General features: G+C 45.1%; 1 protein-coding gene across 2 annotated transcripts in view; it reads left to right on the top strand.

Annotated features, from left to right (window-relative positions):
* The window catches only part of ITIH5 (inter-alpha-trypsin inhibitor heavy chain 5), a 43,691-nt gene that overhangs the window by 5,529 nt on the left and 15,691 nt on the right, over window positions 1–22,471 (top strand). For both annotated transcript variants that reach the window (XM_042052672.1, XM_042052678.1), the window contains exons 3-7: window positions 2,290–2,453; window positions 3,155–3,262; window positions 3,788–4,038; window positions 10,975–11,144; window positions 11,689–11,805. In XM_042052672.1, the coding sequence (XP_041908606.1) occupies window positions 2,290–2,453; window positions 3,155–3,262; window positions 3,788–4,038; window positions 10,975–11,144; window positions 11,689–11,805 (810 nt within the window). The remainder of the gene's footprint in view (window positions 1–2,289; window positions 2,454–3,154; window positions 3,263–3,787; window positions 4,039–10,974; window positions 11,145–11,688; window positions 11,806–22,471) is intronic.

The following is a 22,471-nucleotide window of genomic DNA, read 5'->3' as shown; positions in this document are numbered from 1 at the left end:
GAAGAAAAATCCACAGAATACAAATATGCCACCAAAATACACCCTGGACTTGGGATTTCCTTCAGCCACAAATTACTGAAAACGGAGAGAATATTTCTGGGTTGGACTGATTTGACACTCTTCTCTAAGCATGTGCTGTTGGTCTCTGACAGGGACAGGCTACAGGGTGCCTACCAGGGTTAGAACTGCTTTTTTCTCACCCAACACCCCCATTCTCAAGTTGTTGTCATAACAAGGGCAAGTTTGTGTTCTCTGTCACGTTCGAAAGACTTTCTGAGTTCCTGTGAATCCATCAGTGCATTCACAGTGTCAGACAGGTCACTGCAGAGCCACTTGTATCTAAAGTAAAAGGCAAAGGGCTTGATCTTCTTTTGCTGAAGATCTCTCAGCTGCACATAAACCCACAGTTTATGATGAACTGCAGCACATGGGGTGAATGCAGAAGGTCTGAAGCCAGAGAATTTGCTGTAGTTTCTGATTCTTTCTGTAACTTCTGTTATTAAATAATATGTGTACCTTGCTATGCCACAGGCAATTAGTGGCATGGAAGACTGAATGAACCATCAGCTCATTATAACTGAAAACATTCCTACAACCCTACTTTCAATCAAAACTACCCATCCTTTCCACCTTCAGGATAACGAGACTGGAAAGCCATGCTTATGTATCGGAACAGCAGGATCTAGTTCTAATTAAAAGCAGTTAATTAAGCAGTGGTCTAAGGGCGGGGCATTAGATCTGTACAGGGGTGTTCTAGTCTAGATCCACAGATCCATTGCACTGATCTGCCTAAAATCAATGAGGTGAATCCTACCCTGGAAGTTCTAATCTCTTGCCATTGTGCTCCATGTGAGCTGAGCAGCGTCCTGGACACAGGACACATAAATAGATATCTATCATGATTAGGTTAATCTGAGACACATTATCAGTCTTTCCAAGCCTTGAAAGTGTAGGCAGGCAGGGCTTTATGCCAAGTCTGTTAGTAAATCTGTGTTTCCAGTGGATCTTCATTCTTCCACTTGCCTGGAATTCACTAACCCAGCAGCTTGGTTAGTTGGATGCTCAGTTACTTCTGATGCCATCAGCTACTGCAGAAATATTCTTGTTTCATACTGAGACAAACACTTGCTCCCTTTCTTAAGCCATTTGCCAAAATTATTTTTGTTCTGAAAGCCTGGACATGCAGCTGAAGAGCCTTTTCTTGTCCTCACAACTCTTACGTGACTGTGAGTTTCTATCAACCTCAATAGGAAGAGCCTCACTGTATTTGGCTCAGTGAGATTGCTCTGTATTTACAGTGTATTTTACCCTTTATCTCCCTTCTGGTTTTGAAGGTTTGGTCTTTGATTGTGTAAGCTGATGTACAGATTTTTTGTTCAAGGGCTGCTTACAGTTAAGTACACTGACATATTCCAGGAAGAAAACATTTGAGCTCCATGGAGATGTTGCTGTCAGAAAACACATTAGTCTGGAGAAATGCTCCAGCTCAGGACTTGTGCACGAAAACACATTCCCAAGAAGCAGAAATTGGCTTTCAGCTTCCATTGCTACATCATGTGTCATTCACTGCTGTCTCTGCTGCTTCTCTGCTGGAAGGAGTCCAGTTTGGGCTAAAAAGCTTAAAATATTTTGCTTGAGATGTCACAGTGTCAGTGTTTTTTATTAAGTCTCTTCATCCATTGGTGCAGACTTCCAGGATGGATTCTCAGCAGAGGAGGACTCAGTTGACTCCATTGACAGCAGTTTCTCTGTTTACATAACTTATGGATCTGACTGGATGAATTTGAAGGTGCTGCTTCATACATGGTGATGTCAGTCTTTCAAGAAGTTTTCCATCTGCTCTTGTGCACAGTACACAGGGCAGGGTCTGTGACACAGTTCTGGACCCCATGGGGACATATTTTGGGCTTCTCTTCCCAGGCCACAAGGGAATAATCCTGATCCTCTCACACAGTCAGAGTTGAAGGCTTCAGTTTAGGACACAGATGGATTTTGTCAGGGTGTTTCACAACTTAAACGTTGGCACAAGCAGAGCTCTCAGACCCTTCCCAAGCTCTGGTGAATGTCTGTGGCCTCTGTGCATGAACAAAGGCAGTACCACATTCCTGATTTACTGTTCACATCTCACCTCTAATTTTGAGGGCAAGCCCACTTGCCTGTGGTTGTCAGGAGGTCTAATACTCATCAGGTGGGAGTTTGCTACTACATATTAAATATTAAATCCATTGAAACGCTGAAGGGGTGAGTTACCCAGCTGTCTGTTTAGAGGTGACCTTTTGATTCCTACAGGAAACCAGGCCTCGGATGTCTGAGTTCCACGTGAGATCCACGATCATTTCCCGCTACGCTTTCACCACCGTGTCCTGCACCATGGTGAACAGCGGCTCTGAGGCACGGGAAGCGGTGTTTGAGATGCAGATCCCAGCTGCAGCTTTCATCTCCAACTTTACCATGTAAGTAAGTAATGCACAGAGCAAGTCTGTGGATGCCAGGGTGCTAAACTCAAATCCTCAATGTAAACAGGGAGGGAAACTATTCTGTTTTCCATCTGAGTGTATTTTAACCACTTCCTTGTCCTCCTTTCTCTGATTTGAATGAGAAAACTCTCTTCAAGACCTCGAAAACCTTTCCAGAGAAAGTTTCAGCAAAACTAGCACATGCATTTATCTCGCCTGACTGACTGTAATGGAACAGAAGTCAACTCCAACCAGCAGATAGGTTCAGTGGCTGCTGGAGGTGTGAATGATAAACCAAATAGAGAGAAACCTCATAGTGAAATGACTAATAAACTTTTGGTCTGAAACATATTTGGTTTGATCATGCTCAGATCCTCTCTACAGGCAGATATTGGGGCCACAGCTTCAGACTTGACCAAAGGGGATAGGGGGCCCAGTCTTTAAGAAATACAAATACTTCCATTTAGAGTGAATAGGAGGAATAACAGACTTTTGCTTTGTACTGGGCTGGTATGTCCAGGTAGGGAACTTCAGAGTTGGATTCTGTCCCAGACACTTGGGTGGACTCAGGAGAGTGACACCAGCAGCACTCTGAGATTCTTCTCACATCACCGTCTGTGAACTCACCTGCAGCAAATGTACATCTGTCACTGTACTTGGGTGCAGAGTGACCATGCTGACATCTCTGATCTCTCCAGGAGCATTGGCAACAAGACTTACTATGGAGAGGTCACAGGGAAAGAAAAGAAAAATAGCAGCGATGCCAAAGAAAGGCACAAGAAACCTCCGAGCCCCACAGAGGGAAGGTGAGTGTTGTGCATTTGGCTGTGTTCTGGGAAGGGATGCACTTTCCTTCCACCTTTATCTTGGCTGCCTTGGCATGCCCATCCATGGATTTACAGGCAGGTGCAGCTAAACTGAGTGTTATCTGCACTGTCTGGTGTCATTCCTATACTTCAAGCCATGTAAAATTGCGTGTGGCCTTTTCTAACCCTGCCATACAACTTGTTAAATTCCAAGATGCTCCAGGATATACTACTAGGGGAAAGAATTCTTGTTACTTCCTGAATAATAGAAAGGAAATTTAAGATCCTGTCATGGACAGAGTCATCCACTTCACTCAAGAGGGGAGCAACAATATACTTTATTTATATAAAGTAGTAAATCAACAAAGTTCAATGGTAAATGCAACAGGGGTTCAACAAGAATTGATGGGAAGGTTCACTTGATTATTTATAGGTAACAGGGTAGGCAAAACCATCAGTGGGAGGTGAAGGAGGTGATGGGTGATGTGTATGGAGTGTGAAAGCATCTTTGGATTTCCCTTCCAGGGAGAACGGCTATGAGACCTTCAAGGCCTCTGTCTTCATTCCTCGCAAGATGCAGGCCAGGTTCATGCTGCACTATGAAGAACTTCTGCAAAGGCGACTGGGGAAGTACGAATACACCGTCAGCATCCGGCCCCAGCAGCTGGTGGGGAGGCTACGAGTGGAGGTGAACATCCTGGAGAACTCAGGAATAGTGTCCCTGGAGGTGCCTCCCCTTCGAAACAGCAAGCAGAAAGGCAATGGGAAAGCTGAAGGTAAGGAGTGATTTTATGACTTGTGGTTCTCTTGTGGGGCCTTGATCACTCCTCAAGAAGTGGCCTGGCAGTGTTGGATCTGTTTTCTCTGGATGACTGTGTCTGTGTGGTATCTGTGCACGAGCCTGTGAGCACTTTGAAGCTTCATGAATACAGGGCTGATCCCATTCATCTCAGTAACAGGCCTTTCTTTTTTGCTATTGTCTTTAAGAGCTTTGAACTGGGCCTTCAGGCCTTGTGCTCAGCTCTGGAGCAGGCTCTTCCCTGGCTTCCACATCTCCTGGGAACTGTTTATTTTAAGTGAATTGTTTTTTCCATCCATCCATGCCAAGGCAGATAGGAAATCCTGCACTTCAGAACATGGGAAATTCCAAGAGGAAAATCCATGTTTTGCCAAAGTACTAAGTGCTATCTGAGCATCTGCTCTTACCTCCAACTGTCCTCGCTTGCTGTTCAGTGTAAAGGTAGTTTTTTCTGGTGTAAACCAACAGTAAGGGGCTCGGGACACTGTGATTGAAGCATGTTGTCAAAAAACTCCAAAAAAGAAGGATGGAAGGAGGACATAGGGTCCTTTGGGGCTTGACCCTCAGTCACTCCAAGCAATACAGTGCCGGCAAAATCAGTGGAGCTGTTCATGTCTGCCACAGAAAGATCCTAAAGCACATGAACTGGAGTTAAACTGATTGCTCAGTGGGATCCTACTGATTTCATCCAAATCACAGTGAGATCAAGGCTCTCAGTGACTTGGACTATCTTCAGGTCAAGCCTCATTAGCCTCTGTGTCGTACATCCACGTGCCGTGAGATAAATGTGCTCTGCTCCTCATCAGGAGAGGCAGGAAGCCTTTTTTACCTATCAGGGAGTAGCACACTGCATTGTTAGCCTATGGTTTCCTGCAAGACTTCTGGCATTGATCAAGGCTAGAGACAGACTAAGCAGAGCAGACACACTGTTGGTCCAGGGCAGTATGGAAATTCCTACATGTAAATGACATACAGGGAAAACTCATGAAACTCACTATCCAAATGGCAATCTGGGAGCACTGACGTTCTTGGCATCATGCTTCAGATTTCAAAGAGTTCATATAAAAATGGGCCTGGGCTGTAGGATTCCATAATCCTCCCTAGCCAGTAAAATGTATATAAAATAGAGGTCCCATTGCAGGATGGGTAATGCAACTGAAGCTCAGATTCCCTGTGCTTTATCTGTGTTCAGAATTCAGTTACACATCTTTTCTGTCTGGAATCATCCCATGTGGTTGTCCGCTATATTCCAGCTGTCATCTCTCAAGCTGTATCCAAAAACAAGCCATCAGAGCCATTAGCTCCTCCCTGAGAAGCCTTCCTGCTCATATGACACCCGAAGACCCAAGAGTGTGGGATCTGCACACCCAGTGAGACCTCCAGGGGAGGCTGTGGGTTTTTAAGTGAGACAGGTGCATTGTGAATCTCACATTTAAAGAGGGGCTGCTTGGCAGACAGTCTGTAAACTGGGAGTAAACCAGGAAAAAGTGTCTCTCTTAGATTCTCATGGCTTAAAATTCTTCAGTACCATTTGGCTGGGAGAGCATGGAAGCGAAGCATACCAGACCAGGTGCTGCAATACTGTGTTACCTGTGGTACCCAATTTAGGGGTTGTGACTTAAAAAATTATGACATTCGAAACAGAGGCCTGAACATTGGAAAATGGTACTGCCTGACCAGTTTGAGTTTGAATATGTCATGAAAATCCTTTTCCTCCATTTCCTGTGTTTAAGAAGATGTCTATAGTGTCTCACAGTTAATGATAAAATATGAGATTTTTATAAGTATTAATAAATTGCTTGAGAGTATGGAATGAAAAACATTCCATGCCATCAAGCCTCAGCAGACAAGGGCAACCCAGGTACTTGTTAATAGATCCTTTGGGGCAGATTAGAGTGAAATGACAATGAATGATCAGTGTTTGTTAATACACATGTAGGGTTTATTTTAGAACAACTTGATTGCACAGGAAAACAGATATGTTTTGGTTCTTATTATCTCTAGTAATATGACAAGATAAAACCATAAAAATATCACTTAAGAGAATGTACAAGAGTAGAAAGATCTCACCACCTGAAAGACTTGTGACAAGACTTGGTTGTTGTAATTTCAGTGTCTGATGGTCACAGGCCAGATCCATCAAATGGTGAGAGAAGACGTAGAGAAATCTATTGGATTTATATTCACTCAGGTTCAGGTGGGAATGCCCAGGTACCTCCCCTGTGGCAAGGAGTTTGAAATGATTGTTGGAATGTTGTGGGTCATGGGACACTTTGGGAGTCTTTGACAACTTCTAAGAAGATACAGCTGCCTATTAAATTAGCGTTGTTGAGTCAATTACGGCCTATTATGGCCCATTAGCAGAGTGAACACCTTCAGGCTCTGTGTGGATGTCCTGGCAGTCCCGGGGCAGGGGAGTTATCACAGCTGAGTTCACTTGATAAGGACAAAGAGACAAAGTTCCCTCCTCCCAGGGTTTGCCTCTTTCCTTATCTGGTCCAACACCAGCTGCAGCCTGAGCTGGGCTGTGCTCACCCCTAGGTGGGTGCTTTGCACCTCGGCAGCTTCCCCTGAATGTTTGAGCCACCAGCATCCCAGTGTCTCTTCCAGTGTCTTGTGGATACGTTCTTCTCCTGGCTCTTAGAGAGTTCTGCATGCATCCTCTCTGAGTATGGAGCAGAAACAATGTGATGACAGGTCTTTCCAGGATATTTCCTTTGACAATAACTCCTGTGCACATGGCTCCATCTGGGAGTTGTATTTTTCCCAGAGGAAGGTATTAGGCAAGTGAGTTTTGGAAAACAATCTTTTGACATGTGCAGGCGCTGTCCTCTGTCGCATGCAAACCCCAAAACAGGAGGCATTGAGGCCAATGATCCTGACATCCTCTGGTGACCTCAGAACAGAGCCACTTTCTGAATGATGTCCTGGATGCTGTCCTCATCCTGTTCCTCCAGTGTAGCTGTGTGAGAACTAGCCATGGGCTTGAGCAGGAGGCACTAGGCTGCTTGAGGATGACTGTTTCGTTCTGAAGTCAAAGGTCTTGGAAAGCTTTTTATTTCTTATAACAGCTGTCTGGAAGTTTCCACATGTTAGTGGTGGATGAACTCTGCATTTGAGCTCTAATTCTGACTCTGCCAGACTCCAAAATAATTTAGGTTTAACCGTTCCTCTGTGAGGATGATAATTTCATATGGAAAATGCTTTTTCCTGTTCTGTTTACTTCTTCAGCTGAATTTAGTGGAAAGATTGTCTGAAGGCTCTACTAACTCTCTCAGTGTGAGCACAAACCAGCCCAAGCATTTGGAGCTCATCCATGCTCTGGACTCTGAAACATCTCATAGATTTTTCTTTCTCTGTCACTTGTTTAAAAAGAACAAGGCCAATAAACAGAGGAGAATAATTGTGATCCAGATATCAAATGCTGCTTAAAAAAGAAACCTGGGGGAAGGCATAGGAACTGTGTTTAAGAATGTAAAAGGCTGCTGCAAGGAGGAAAAGGATCCTGTGCCTTCTGTGTCTATAGCTGAAAGAACAAGAAGCCATGGGCTTATAATCCACAAATTAAAATGTAAATTAGACATTGAAAACATCTAACAGTGAAAAAAGTGAAGCTCTGGAAAGGACTGGCAAGTGCAGGCACCGAGTTTCCATTCCTGGAGGTCTGGAGTGTTTCCTGATTGTATCAAAATCTAAGTAGGAAGGGATTTGGTCTGGGAACATGGGATGAATTTGATAAATTACCTTCCAGATCTGATTTTTGTTACTCTAGAAAAAGAATAAGGCTTTTTGGACCTTTTCTCTCAGACCATTTTTTGGTTTTTAACTTCTGTCCCAGAGATGGAGATGAGTGGCTATGAAGAGGGTGGGAGAGATTCCTCAGCAATTCTTATTTACAATGGCTATGTGAGACAGCCTTGGAAACTTCCTCTCCAGAGATCCCTAGAGTACTGTTTGTGTTACAAGGGATGACACTTATCACCTCCGGAGAGTGTTTAGAGAAGCAACAGAGGGAGGCAGTGTGATCCGCATCACCTAGATTCCACATTGCTTTAAAAAACAGATGACGTGTGATTTTGCTCATTTACCAGGCGGTGAAATAAGGCATGGAGTTGCTACCTAAATCAGCTGATTTCCAGCGGTCCATGGAAATGTTAAGACTGGAGCTCATGCTGTTGTGGTGCAGGATCTTGTCCTCACCCATCACTGTGTTTATGGCAGAGAAACATGGAAGTGCTGCCTAAAGGTCACGGACATGGACGTGCAGGAGGAATAAGGAGGGAGCTTCTGTTTCCAGCATGGGACAGATTCTCACTGACCCCTGTGTGAGATGAGAGCCTAACCCACAGCAGGCTTTCCTTTCAGCATTTAAGGAGAAGTAACGTGAAGCCCTCAGATCAGAAAATATAAATGAACTTTAAAGCCATTTCTATGTATTCTAGGCATTTCCCACACACTGGTAGTTAAATGGGATTTCTGGAAGCAATAGAAGACAGATGGAAAAATCAAGAAGGCAAATACAAGCAAATCTGATGCATTATGTATTAAAAACATATTGCATCTGTTGATTCATCAGATCAAAGGGCAGCTATAAACATAAAAACAGATCAAGACTGAGGTAAAATCTTATAGTGATGTTGATTTATAACTTACCTTTGCCAGGAGGAATCTGAACTGTACACGGATTTTAGAAAAAATGTCAGAGCTCTGGGTTATCATTTTATAATCCCCCTCTAAGATCCAACACTAGTGTCCTTATGTGATTTCAGTGTATTGGCTGGGACCTCCCCTTCTGTTTCCATCAGGATGAATGGACTGGAGCTGGCACAGCATGACAAGCTGTGGTTCAGAGTCAGTTCTTGATTTTACTGAAATTGAGTGGTGTCTGTCACTCAGTCTCCTTGGACAAGGCTTTTGCTGAGGACTTTTTTTCACATTCCAGCTGCTCTAACTATAATTTACTTGTGTAAAAGTTGGGCCTATGATAAAACCCCTCCCTATCTCAGTAGAACAGTCTTGTGCCTTGTCTATTCAAATGCCATCATAGGACAGCTGTGAAAGTAAAGCGAAATCATCCTGGGAGTAACATCCTAGAGTGCTATTGACTTATGAATCTTACTCTCATTCTTTTGCCTAGAGGAGCCTAGATTGTACATAGCACTTCAGAGTAAGAGTTACAGATTTGTCTAATCATTTTATAAACACACAAGGACCCCAATCCTGGCATTTCTACAGACTTTGACCTGTGGGAAGTCAGGTAAATTAGGTAACCACTCCATGCCTCCATTTTCCTACCTGTTAAATGGACATAATCACATATTTCTGGTTTTGTAAATCACGGTGGGGTCTGGATGTGAGGTTGTGCTCATTGCTGCACACAGATGTCACATTGCCTTTCCCTTTGCAAAGGGGAAGTGCCACTGCTGATTACATAAACAGAGCTATAGGAACCCCTGGAGTGGAGCTTTCCCAGACCGCCTTCACCTTGTCACTTGGATCAGAAATGTTAATTTATTGTTAATTAAAATTATCCTAAAGCAGATGTCTGTCTGGCCAGATGTACCATACCCTAATCTCTGACACTCTTGACCTGATCTCCACTTGCATAGTGTGAGCCTAGAAATTAAGCTGAGATGTAGGTATTTGCATTGTGTATACCTGAACTGGAACTGAAACTCTCCCAACCCTGATTTCCCTGTCATACCACAGATTTTTTGGGCATTTTTTGGCAAAGATTTGATATTTCCCCTTACAGTATAATTAAGTAGCTGATTCCTACCAATTCTAATCAGCCCAAGAGCAGACATAATAGAACTTCTGTGCCTCAGAGGAGTGTTGGAATAATCACTGTGAGAGCTAAAGCACCCATGAACAACTTCAGTTGAGACTCTATTTTCATGTTTTCAAAGAGTTAGGAAAAGGGGGAAAGCCCTCAAAATCTGGAGAAGTTCAGGGGCCAAATCTGACCTTTGTTCAGTCTTGTGTAAGGGTCCCAATGGAGCTCCAAGGGCAAGAACAGTTGGCAGACCCAAAGAGGGTAAGGTGGGATTTTTTTTACATAGGGAGGCAACAGGGAGCTTCCACATCTCTTAAGTTTTAGAGAATGAGCACAGATAACAATACAAGGAGAGTTTCCTGCAGGGTGACTCAGACCTAAGTAATTGTCTTTCTCTGAGGTGCCCTCCGCCAGGCACATCCCTCTTTATTGATTCAGGATGGATTTTCAGAGTTTAGGATGAGTTATGTCTTAGGGATGCAGTTTGTGTGACTGCACTGGCAGTGTTGGAGTTTGTCTGAATTAGTTAGACTGAAATTGCAGTGACTATAATGATAATTTTCACTGAACATAAAGGCAGCTAAGGTGACTTGTCAAACTCCAGACATTATATATAAGACACTTGTCAGATCAAGGGATCAGTCACTCAGATCAATCCCACCTCACATGCCTGCAGTACGTCTGAACATGCCACCTCAAGAATTCTTTATAGTCAATGAGGAAGAATCTACAGTGTGATTCATCTAATCCAGGAAGAAATGTTTAAACAGGTCAAATGAATCATGCTTGCATCCACTGGCAGGATCTCAGGTGTAGGATCTGCATCCTGGCTGTCTAGAACTGGCTGCAATTAACAGCATGTACATATCTGAGGCGGTGTGTTTGGCTGAACAGAACTGAACACAGGACTTTTGTATAAACGTTTTTAACCCTGATAGCAATGCAAGATGGGTTTCAGTTTAAAATTAGAGGAGAGGGGTTATTAAGTTCTCTTTTTCTCACTGGTGAGCTGAATCTTCAATCTCAGCAAGTCCCTGTGGTGGTTGACCTGGCTCCATGGCAATACCACCTGTGCTGTGCTTTGACATCTGTAAGGCAATGGGAAAAACCTGTAATATTGTGGTTTTATCTCAACAGGTGATGTGTCTCCTCCTCCCTCTACTGTCATTGGGCACACCAAAACCTTAGCTAAGGTTACATTCAATCCCAGTGTTGTTGAGCAAACCAGGATTGCCCGAAATGGAATTTTGGGAGATTTCATAATTAGATATGATGTCAACAGGGAGCTGAGTGTTGGGGATGTTCAGGTACTGTACACATAATAATCTTTTCTGTTTTATTAGCTGTACCTGAGGTGGTTCAATTGTCTTGCTTGCTCCAAATTCCTAGAAAATGCTTTCAAAGTGAAGGCTACTCCTCCATCTTGTAAGAACTATCCAAAATAAAACCAGTCAATTGGCAGCCACAAGATGGACTTCAACTTCATTGAGCTTCTTTTTTGTGTCTGCTTTTCAGTTTCTCAATATACTGGGTGTACACATCTGGATACAAGGCCAGTCCCTCAAGTGCGTGTTGTGGTTCTGATTTGTGGGCACACATGTTATATCCTTGCTGCATTTGGAAGGAAACCCCAATGTCAGTCATGGAAGGAGATATGGAGAGGTCCAGTTGGCTCATCCAGCCTGGATAAACAGGGGACCAGAAAGAAGAAGGAAATCAAGCAGCATTGATACCCTCCAGTGTACACAGAGTCACTGGAAGCAGCCAAATATCTAAATATCCTATAATGATGTGTGTGGAATATTGCACCACGATCTGCCTTTGATTCCTGGCTCCCTTGCTCTTCCACAGATCCTCAATGGGTATTTTGTGCACTACTTCGCCCCCACAGATCTTCCTCCGTTGCCAAAGAACGTCGTGTTTGTGCTGGACAGCAGCGCTTCCATGGTGGGGACAAAGCTGAAGCAGGTGAGCTCCTTGTGTCTGCTATGGACTGCTGGGCTCTCAGGTGGCAAAGCTTGGTCCAGACTTTGTCTCACCATTTTTCTTCTGCAAAATGTTTGCTGTGTGTGAGGTGAGAGGTGGCTCTGAGGACACACAGAGGTGAGGTGATTTACCTGCAATGGGAAATGATCATGTTAGTGGGAATGGAATGGGAACAAGAAGTGTAGAAGGATTCACCACTCTGTAAAGGTCAGTGCTGCCAAAACTGAGCATAGGGTTGTCCTGGGCAGCTCTGTTCTGAGTGGCTTGAAAAGAGGCAGATTAAGGAGAATTCCAAAAGCAAAGTGCATTCAGCAAACTACTGTGTCCAGTCTAACAGCACAGAGAAGACACTGCTGCCTTTAAATTACCTTGGCAAAACACTTGGTGAAGTATAGCTCAAGAGGTTCTGCTGAAAGAAAAGTAATTTTGTCCTTTTTGGGAATCTGAGTCTTTCAGAACAAATCTCAGATGTTTTCCCAGGGCACAGACCTTAACGTGAGCCACCATACCAAGCTGAAGGGCACCTCAAATATAAATGGAATATGGATTCTATGGATCCTAATTATCTTCCCCAGTGACTGGGGAAGAAGATGACTCTCTCATCAAGAGAGTTATTAACAAGCATTCCTAGTCCTTTGCTGAATGAGGTCTCAAATCAAGATGCCTGTGACTCTGTACAAAGTCCTGTGGACAGGGCCTGGCTCTTGGCTTTCTGTTACTCTCCTGCTGAAATATGACCACCCTGCCTCTCAGAACAAACAGTTCTGGCACAAATGCCCCCAGTTCTGCATGCTGGAAGTGACCAAGTGCTGAACCAGGGAGATTAAGTCTCCAAAGGGCTTTGGTGTTCTTGTGAGCTGCACAAGTAGTCAGCAGCTTAACCTTGCACTATGAAAGCTTTTATTGTCCTTCTGTGTGTCAGAGTTTCTTTTCATTACACCTACTAGAAACAAGACTGCCATTAACCCCTGAAGGTATACTTCACAGCCTAGGCAGTTCTTGCTGGTAAACATGCATGAATATCAGGTAAATTATCTATGGAGAGGTTCCTCCTGAGCCTGAAGTGAGAGAAGTGTCTATCCAGAACCTTTGTTGAGGGTGTACCCAACTTTTTGCTTGTTATCTCAGTATATTCTTTTTGTGGAGAACCACTGCTACGTTATGGAGGAGTGCTATGTGATGGAGGCACTTATCTTCCTTTGATTCCAGCTGCTCCAAAAAATAGAACTTTGTGGAGTTAAGATCAAAATCATAAAACCCCCACATAGATTAATCAAGAAAAGACCAAAATCTAGGACTGGCTGAAAAATAAGCCTCTCTTGGTTCTCTAGGAAAGAATGATCAGTTACAGCCATGTCTGCTCAGTGTCCTTTTTACCCAGTTGTTGATGCTACTAAGATGTTTATTAAATTGCAGACAGATTCCCTGGCAGCAGGATACATCTGAGCAGAGGAAATGTCTCCTTTTTTTCTTTTCTCTTGGACTCTCACAGCTGTGGTGGTCCGTGGTGGTGTGTAGAGAGCTGGGAAATCCCATGGGACTGTCTTTCCTCATTTCTCTCTACTGAGTCACATGCAAGGTCAGCTAAAAATACAGCCAGCAATTGTAAAGAGCGCTCTTGTGGGTCAGCTGCAGTGACTATGGCAAACGACTTTAGGACTGTATAAGCAGGGATGGGAAACATCAGCTGTGCACCTTTTTCTACAGTAACTGGAGGAGATTTTGCACTCTGCAGTCACCTGCCTTCATGAAGTAAATGGCAAAGTGACTCAAGTAGGGTCAGGATTTCATGTATCCTGCAGTTCCCATAACCCAATTGTGAGTCATTTATCTTTTCCGCTCCCAACGTTTTCCATTTCTGACATGAATTTTAACCTGTTTGTGCCATCCCTTTTTTCCTGAGTCTTTGAAGCAACAAATGTCCAGTTACAAACACATACAGTGAGACTGGTTGATCAGCTTGAATAAAATAATTGGAGATGTTGAAAAACCATGTGGATGTGGCATTTGGGTACACAGTTTAGTGGTGAACACAGTCGTGCTGGGTTAATAATTGGACTTGATGATCTTAGAGGTCTTTTCCAGCCTTAACAGTTCTTTGGTTCTGTGATTAAGACCCTTGAAACATTCCCCTCACATCACTAAGGGATGTATTAGCTTTGAGGGGAAGGTATTTCTCCTCAGTTTTCACAGCCTCTGAGCTCTGGTGATGCCAGCAGACTCGGATGTGTTGCAGCAGTCAAACTCCACTGAGAGTCTGAGCCTTTGCTACAGTCTCCTCTTAGCACTGGCAAGGAGATAAAGTTCAGGAATAGAAAATTCTTGAGCACAATGAGAAAAATATTCACATGCTCTAGGCTTTGCACATCATTACTGCTGTCCCACTGGCAAGGAAAATCCCCATGAACTTTGTTCCTTCATTTGCAAAGAGACAGCAAGTTCTGTGTGGAATAGTTGCTTTAACAGCCAGGAGAGCCTGGGGAACAGGTTGTATCTTCAGGGTTTACTGGGAAGCAAAATGATTTGCCCTTTGAGCAGTCTGCCCTGCTGAGTTTATGGTACCTCTGGCTAGGTAGAAGGGGATATAGCAGTTTTACATTGGTATAACCAGGAGAAAGAGGGGCCAGTTATAGGTTCACCACCTTGTGATTACCACGATTGCACCCAGCTTCATTAAACATGGTGAAAAAGGACCCATGTTATAGAACGAGCACGTTCCAAGCTGTCAATATACCCACAGGAGACTGAATTTGCAGGTATTTTGAAGATATATAGTAAAATACAGTTGTTTCAACCACAGATTCATTTCACCTTACCTTTCCCACAGGCAATAAATGCCGCACACTCAGTTAAGCATTTGGCTTCACCGCAAGCCTGGCAACTTGTCAAGGGTGGTGTGCCAGACTGTAATTTTCTCTGAGGTTAATTGCTCTAGGAGGAACCCAGCTGAAACTGGGACCTGCTGGGGATTTGCAAGGGCTTCATTTATTTGTCCAAGGGACACTGTTGGTACCCTTGAGTCACCGACACTGCTGGAGCCCATCTGAGAGCCCTATGAGCCCAGCCCCTCAACCTCTGTGCCTCAGCACAGACCCCCCTGAGGAGTTTCAGGGTGGTGAAAGAGCAGACAAGCACCTGAACACTCAATATTCTCCTTCCAAACTCCTCTGACTTCTGCTGGTTGCTGCAGAACTGGATGTGAGCCTGTTGACTGTTAGTCCAAATAATGGCTGCTACCCAGGAGAACAACCTTAAATCACCAGGGAACTTTGGAAAAAAATGCAAATTCTAATTACAGCCTTTAGAGAGTTCAAAGCTACTGGGGTGAGGAAAGTTTTGTCAGGTTTTCCATTTCTGTTGGAAAGAAACAGCCTGAGAGAACGCAGAAGAGCAGTCTGCAGCACTAACAACTCCATGCAGCTGCCTCCTACTCAGGAATACAACACAGCAGAGTTATCTCAGTCCTCTCTGGAGGTGTGAATATGGGATGTAAGAACTATTACAGCAAATAAGACATCAGATCCATGTAGAATTTATTTGCTCTAAGAAAATAAAAATAAAATTCCTCTTCCAAGAGAAATGCAAGTGCTTGTCATGCAGAAAAATAATCTGCCTAACCCTAAAGCAATTAAGTAATGACAGAGAAACAAGTAACCTTCAGAGCAAGATGCTCTCAGGTATCCAGGGCAGGGAGCATCTGCTTCTGGTCTTAAGACTAACAGCCAATTTTGCTTCATGCTGAGGCAGTAGAAGCGGAGGCAAAATTTCCCAGGAGGATCCCAGGCCAGCTATAAAGTGCAAGTCCTTTAACTGGGTTCAGAGTAAATAGGATGCAAAGGTAAGGCAGAGTTTGGCATGGAAATGCTGCTGAGGCTTGAACTGAAAACCCATGAAGACACTGAGAGCTCTCCCACAGGTTTCAATTGGACCATCATTGAGTTCATCAAAGGATGAACTTAAAACTGGTGCTACTGATGTGCCAGACACAGCCCAGTGACCACCAGACGAGTCTGTAGTGAAATGGAAGTGGCTAAATCAGTCCATGGAAGTCAGTCCATGGATTGGGGTCATTGATGTTTATGGCCAGGCACAGCTATACCAGAGTTACAGACAGCACAGCTCTTGGTCTGCGACTGGGACTGAGGGCCCAGGCTGGAGCTTAATTGGGCAGGAGAGTGGGTGCAGGCCCCAGCTGGGGCTGGGCAGAGCCATTAAAGCCTCTTGGTATCCTCAAGGCTCTGGCGAATGCATAAAAGTCAGTGAAATGAAAGAGCTTTCTTTAGTAGTCCTGTCCAAGCTGGAATTAAGGATTTTTTTCCAGCTGCTGGAGTAACACCTGGAAGCCAGACCTGGCTTCTATGTGTTTTCATCATGGATCTGTTATGTGAATTTAGATAGGTTATTTTCTTTGCCTGTGCTTGTCTCTTTGCAAAGTCTTGTCTCTTTAGCTGGCAAACGCATGTCTGGACTTATGGCTGTACAAAGATCCCCCAAGTCTAAAAGACACCAGATCTTTGCCAAGACTGAAGTTATTAGATTAGCACTGTTTGCAGCAACACTGCTATTTCTGAGTAGATACCCCTTCACCCTAAATCAGGGTGTGTCCTACACATTACTCAACTGGGACCATTTGTTTCTGGCTGTGGAGAGCAGCTGAAGCTCAGAAGTGCTTGTAGCACCTCACGTGGAATCCTGCTGGAGTGAGATCTTCCATGTTATATTATTGTCATCAAACAGTCTTCACAGGCAGCTCTGAGGTCCACATGATGTAATTTGAGATCCCTTAGGAATGAGGGATATGATGCTATGTCATGAGGAAAGAGCTTTTGCTTGGATATTCATCCCTGATCAGTGACATAATTTTCTCAAAAACATCTGCTCTCTTCTCTGCAGAGTTTTGGGCAAAGAATTGGCTTCTTCTTGTGCCTGAGGCAGTGGCTTAGGATGGAAGTGGGCAGGGGAAGGGCTGGAGGCAGAGATGTGCAGGAGGGAGTGGGGATCCTGGAGCTGGAGATGCAGAGAGGGTTTGGAAATGGTGAAAATTGGATGTGGGGCAGGTGTTGGAGGACTGTGAGGGCCCTGTGGCAGACTCTTAGGTGGGAAAACTGGCAAGTTTGCTTTTTAAAGGAACTATTTAGTACTCTTGCATTGCTTAATGCTAACCCTGAGCAAAAGTGCTGGGTCTTTCCTTCAACCAACAAACCTTTGTCACCATCCCACACTCACAGGAGATCACGGAATTCTAAAATGGTGTGGATTGGAAACAACCTTAAAGATCATCCAGTTCCAACCCCCTGCTATGGGCAGGGACACCTTCCACTATTCCAGGGTGCTCCAAGCCCTGTCCAAGCTGGCCTTGAACACTTCCAGGGATGGGGCAGCCACAGCTTCTCTGGGTACTCTGTGCCAGGGCCTCACCACCCTCACAGGGAATAATTTCTTCCCAATATCCAATCTAAATCTCTCCTCTTTTAGTTTAAAGCCATTCCCTCTTGTCCTATCACTAGAATCTTCTTGTAAAGTCCCTACCACATGTCCTGTAAAAAGAAATGAAAATGGGGAAGCCTCAAGGGAGGAGCAGCACATCTCTCCTGGCAGGTTACACCCATGGATAGGATGTTCTGAGTAGGGGCTAGAAAGCTTCAAACCTGTTAGGCTTCAGGCTGCTGAGACACCTGGTCTGTGAGAGTGGCTACGTGATGAAGGATGAGGATAATCAGTATGAAGAGCACAATGATTTCTGTATCAGCTCAATTCCTGCTGTGTAACACAGCAGCTGATGATTGCTGAAATTGGGGGGACATGTTGTGGACAGCTCTTGGGCATGTCAGCTCTTCCAGCACTGTGTTGGGGCTGATCCCTGTGACAGAAAATGACAGTACCCAGTTACTGGAACAGTCTTCGTGCCCTGGGATGAACTCCATCTTCTGAAGATGGGCAGAGGGAGAGATGTCAAGCTCTGCATTGAGGGCATGGGGCATTTTTCCCTCGGTGCTGACCTTTTTGCTGCTAACTCCATGGAAACTTTTTGTCATGCTGACAGGGTGGGGGTTTGACTGTCTGATGGGCATGTTATGGGATATGATTCCACTTTGAAATGAGCTAAGCACAAGACAAGAATGTGGCCTTCAGACACTGCTGTGTCAGTCTGGCTGTGTGCCCATGCAGCCCCATTTTTTCCAGTAGGGTTATTTCAGTATAGCCCTGTGGGGCAGCCCTTAAGCTTTTCCCTTTGCCTTATTTACTGTACGGAATTGTTTACTGCTCCAACTGTAATCCATTCTGCACTGGGATAAGGGCTTCCAGTAACGATGTCTGGTGCTGATTACAACTTGCCTCCTTAAATCTTCGCACTGGCATTTATTCACATCCTCAGTGCTGCAGTGGGATTGCAAAGACTGAGCATCTGCTCTGCTCTGCCCTGTTTGTGGAACTCCAGTTCCTGAGAAATCAGATCAACTTTTGATCATCAGATTAGTTTTTCATGTATTTATCCTCACCATGCTGCTGGGTGCTAGAGAAGTGAGTTATCCCAACTGATCACCTCCTTGAAGACAGTTTTATCGTCCACTGAGCAAAAATTGAGTCCTGTCTTGGATGGATGTGGAGCTAAGTGTTTTGCTCAATGTTAAGTGGAAAATCTTTTTTAGAAAAGGCAATAGGAACAAACATTTGTTCTAAAGGATGGTTGTTTTCCAGACCAGGAAACTACAGAGCAGCTTTTTTTAAAGCCATATAGGGAGTCAGCAATGTTCAAGTGACCAGCAAGGGATCTGGGATGTTCAGGAGGGGGAGACAGGACCATGGACTGGAGACAGACCTTTATTGTCCAGAGCTCTACATTCAAATTCCCTCCCATCACAGGCCTGTGTCAGTATAGAACAAAATGCTTGTTGTCCAGAATTGCGAAGGAGTTTTCCCTGGTTACGCCATTCTTGTCTGCCAGGAAGAAAGCACAAAGATACATTGACAGGGAGAGGGGCAGTTGCAGTCCCTCAATTGCAGGACATTCCCTGTGGAGGAAGAAGGGGCCAGTTGTCCACTCTGAAAGTGGGATGCAGGAAGGCAAAACAATCCAAGGATACACTTCTGGGTTAACCCCTGTTTTTGGTACAGAAGTCCCTGTTGCTGGCAGGTGACATGTGACCAGCATTATGTGGGCAGAAAGGACACTGGGACACGGAGGAGAGAAAACTCACAAGATGTGGCTTCAAACCTCAGCAGGAACAACACTGCCCAAACCTTTGCTCTCTCTGTTCCTTGGCTCTCCCTATAACCCCCACTGCCTTCCCTTGGCTCTGGACCCAAACCAAATCTATGGCAGCACCTTGTCTGACCATGGTAGCACCATTTCAGGTGTGACTTTGATGCCAGCCTTTCCTTAAGTCACAGTATTAATCCTTCTGACAGACCATGGGGACATTGATGAGCTACGGCTGTTGTTTGGAAAATCCCTCTCTGGACCTTTTCATCAGCTGTCTCTGCATGTTTGGAAAGGGAAAGAGAAGAACCAAAGCACAGAGGATATTGAAGTGGAGGAAGGAGCTCTTTTGGTTCTTCCTGTAGTTCCTTGCAATCTTTTGCCAAATAACATATTCACTTGTACTTTTCTCCTCCTTGCTGTAGGAGATCTCATTTCTGAGCCCTTCTCTGCACTGTTGCACTCTCAGACACATTACTGGATAGAGCTAAGGGTTCCTAATTCCTTCTGGGCTTACATCTTGTGCCTTAGCCCCTTTCCTGTTGAATTTGATTTCTCACAAGGGATCTGGAAGAACAAAGGGTGCTGAAATTTTGCCTTCTAGTTGTGGGATCTTTTAGCACATGGATGCAGATGGCCCCAGGTCTGCTCTCTGCAGGCTGTTCTCGTGCATCTCTCAGAGAATGGGCCCTGTTTTCCAAAGGCTGTGCCTGGGAATGCTCTCCTCTCTGCTAGCAGTGTTCTCTAGACTGGCTGATCCTGAGCCCAAGGAGTTTCCTGGTGCTGGCTGAGCTGGAAGGGGCTGTGTCACTGGTGATGAAGTCCTGCCGCCCAGCTGTTGCGAGGGCGGATGGATGAAACACTTAGAAGTGCTCCTAAGGCGATGGAAAGTGTGAATACGTGGGCTTGGGATATGCATTTTAATGAGGTGTTTGAATTCTCCCCTTGCTGCCTAGCAGGGCCAATGTCTGGCAGTGCCACAGCTTCTAACAACCACATATTGTGTCCCTTTGAGCTGCACAGCTCTCAGGGTAGCCAGGCTTCACCCTCGCCCCACTCCCCAAACAAGCAAGGGACTGTGAAAGAAATGTCACCAGGACTCAGATTCCTCCTAAAAGGTGCCCAGATGGTCTGACATCATCCCAGATGTCTCTGAGGCAGATCTTTGACCCAAAAAAGGGCTGAAGGCTCTCAGCTTTCCATAAGAGCGTCTGTCTTCCCATGCTTTGCCCCACCAGTGTTTAAGCAAGATGAGGTCTGTCAGAGCTAACTCCAAGGGCTGGGTACAAGGGTGACAAATCACAGCCAAACTCGAGTGTAGCTGAGGGAGTTCTGCTCTTCCTGCTGTTGCTGGGGGTGGTACAGCTCTGAATCACCTTGTCTGTGATTCAGGGCCCATAGCAAGCAAGAACCAGAAGAGCAGCAGCTGTGTTGCATGTCCAGGTGTCAGTGTGGAGGTGACAAGGAAGGCCAGAGTGGCAGCTGGGAGCTGGCTTGTCTCTGACCTTGTAGGCTTGAGCAGACACTGTTTGCACATCAATCATTTAGACAGTGTGAGCTCCCCTCCTCTCTCATCATTCATGAAGCACAGGCATAAACTCTGGTCACTCCCTGGCAGTCATGGTCACCTCACCTGTCCCCAGCTGTAGACCAGGGTTGTACTGCTCCAGGTTTGGGGGTGATATTTTGTAGCCCTAGAGGTGGATGTTTCAGTCCCAAGGTTCCAGCTGTGTTGGCAGCTCATTCCTCAGCACAATTCCTCATCTCAAATGCAGTGGCAATTCAGTCTCTACCTCTCAGCTCAATTTCATCTGTGCTAATTTGAGGGAAATGGAGGCATCTTCCCCCACCAAGTTATCTTCTTTTAAATCCTCATTTAAAGCTTTACTCTTACAGCTACAAACCATTCCCAAATGGTAAAAATGGATTTTTATTCAGCTGTTCTGTGTTGTCACTTCCTGCCATCCTCTCCTTTAATCCTTGCTCCAAATGCATCCACCCAGGCAAACATGCTGGGAAAAGTATTTCACTTTAGAGTACTTGGCACAGAGGCATTGGACCCCCAAGCTCTTTTTCCTCAGTGTGAGCGTGTCCAGCTTATCTCCAAAATGAACCAGTGTCATGTGCATGGCCATGGAGGAATGACCTGGCCCTCAGCAGGGAAGAAATGGTTACTTTTCTGCCTCTTTGGCAGGAGTTTCAGTGGAATGACTCACTGGGCCCAGGTGGGAGTGGAAGTGCAAGGACCCCATTGGCAGCACAGCAGTTTGGGAATCCTACAGCAGCCACAGCCCTTGGCTTCTTGAAGTCAGGAGAAGTTCCAGCTGTGGCTTTACAAGGCCAGAAGCAGAAACCTGCTGCTGTATCCCGACTGAAGCTGCAGCCAGAAGAGCTCTGCAAAGCCTTGCCTGGGGTCTGGTGGAGATAGGAGGAGAGAGCTGGATACCAATTGCACTTGGTCATAGCCGAGTCCTTCAGGATTTCAAGCAGTGCACTTTTACCAAGATATTCTCTCTATTAAAAGTTAGTTTTGCCTGCCAGCTCCTGAATCATATCCAGCACTCTGAGGGAAGTCATGTCTCTCTCATAAACCATTAGTGGGTGATGAATGCTGGTTGCAAAGCATGTTGTTGGCACCCCATGAGGACTGCAGTCTTTAGGACATACCTGGGAGTCCTTATGAGCTGGGAAGAGAGATGGAAATAGGAAGAGACGGGGAATTCAGAGCACTCTGGGTGAGGTGGAGAGCAAATTCAGCTTCTTTTAGCTCCAGCAAGCATCAGAATGCTCAGGATGGAGCAAGATTAATTCTTGAGGTGAGTCCCACCTTCTCTGCTTGATGGCAATGCCTGGAGACAGGCACTTCCAGACAGTGACTCAGCCCATCCTACAACCTGTCCAAAACAGACAGGATGGATTACTCTGCGGAGGTGGCTTCCTCTGCCTCGAGCAGTATTAGATGTGATGCCCAGCTTTCTGATGACTGAGTTGGCAAAGCTGAATCCCACCCTTTATTTTTACTGTGGATGGGGTAAAAGCTGCAGGAGAATGAACCATATGGCCTCCCTCACTCTGTTTGCTTTGGAGCAAAACCATGTGCACACACACACCCTTGTACATGTGTTTGTGTGTATGTTACATAAACTCAAAGGGTTTTAATTTAAGTTGCAGAGACAAGCACAGGATACAGATGCCAGAATCCAGGCTGTCAGTGCATATCCACTAAAATATGGCAGAAGTTTTTTCCTGGGAAAAACTGACTCAAATGCCATGGAGTGACAAAAATGAGACAAAAAGCAAAGAGGAAATGGAAGAAGGGGAGAGAGAGATGATCCCAGCCCCACATTTGGCCCCTGTATGAGGGTGTGGGGAAGTGCTAGGTTTCCTGGGAATGTCTGCTCCAGTTCCCTCCTCATCCTCTCTGCAATTCTAGCTTGGATGCTGTGT

This window comes from Corvus kubaryi, unplaced genomic scaffold, assembly GCF_017639235.1.
Source record: "Corvus kubaryi isolate FWS band 111438036 unplaced genomic scaffold, C.kubaryi_AGA036_p1.0 135, whole genome shotgun sequence".
NCBI lineage: Eukaryota > Metazoa > Chordata > Aves > Passeriformes > Corvidae > Corvus > Corvus kubaryi.
The sequence above is the reverse complement of the archived record's forward strand: the minus strand, read 5'-3'. Positions and strand labels throughout refer to the sequence as shown.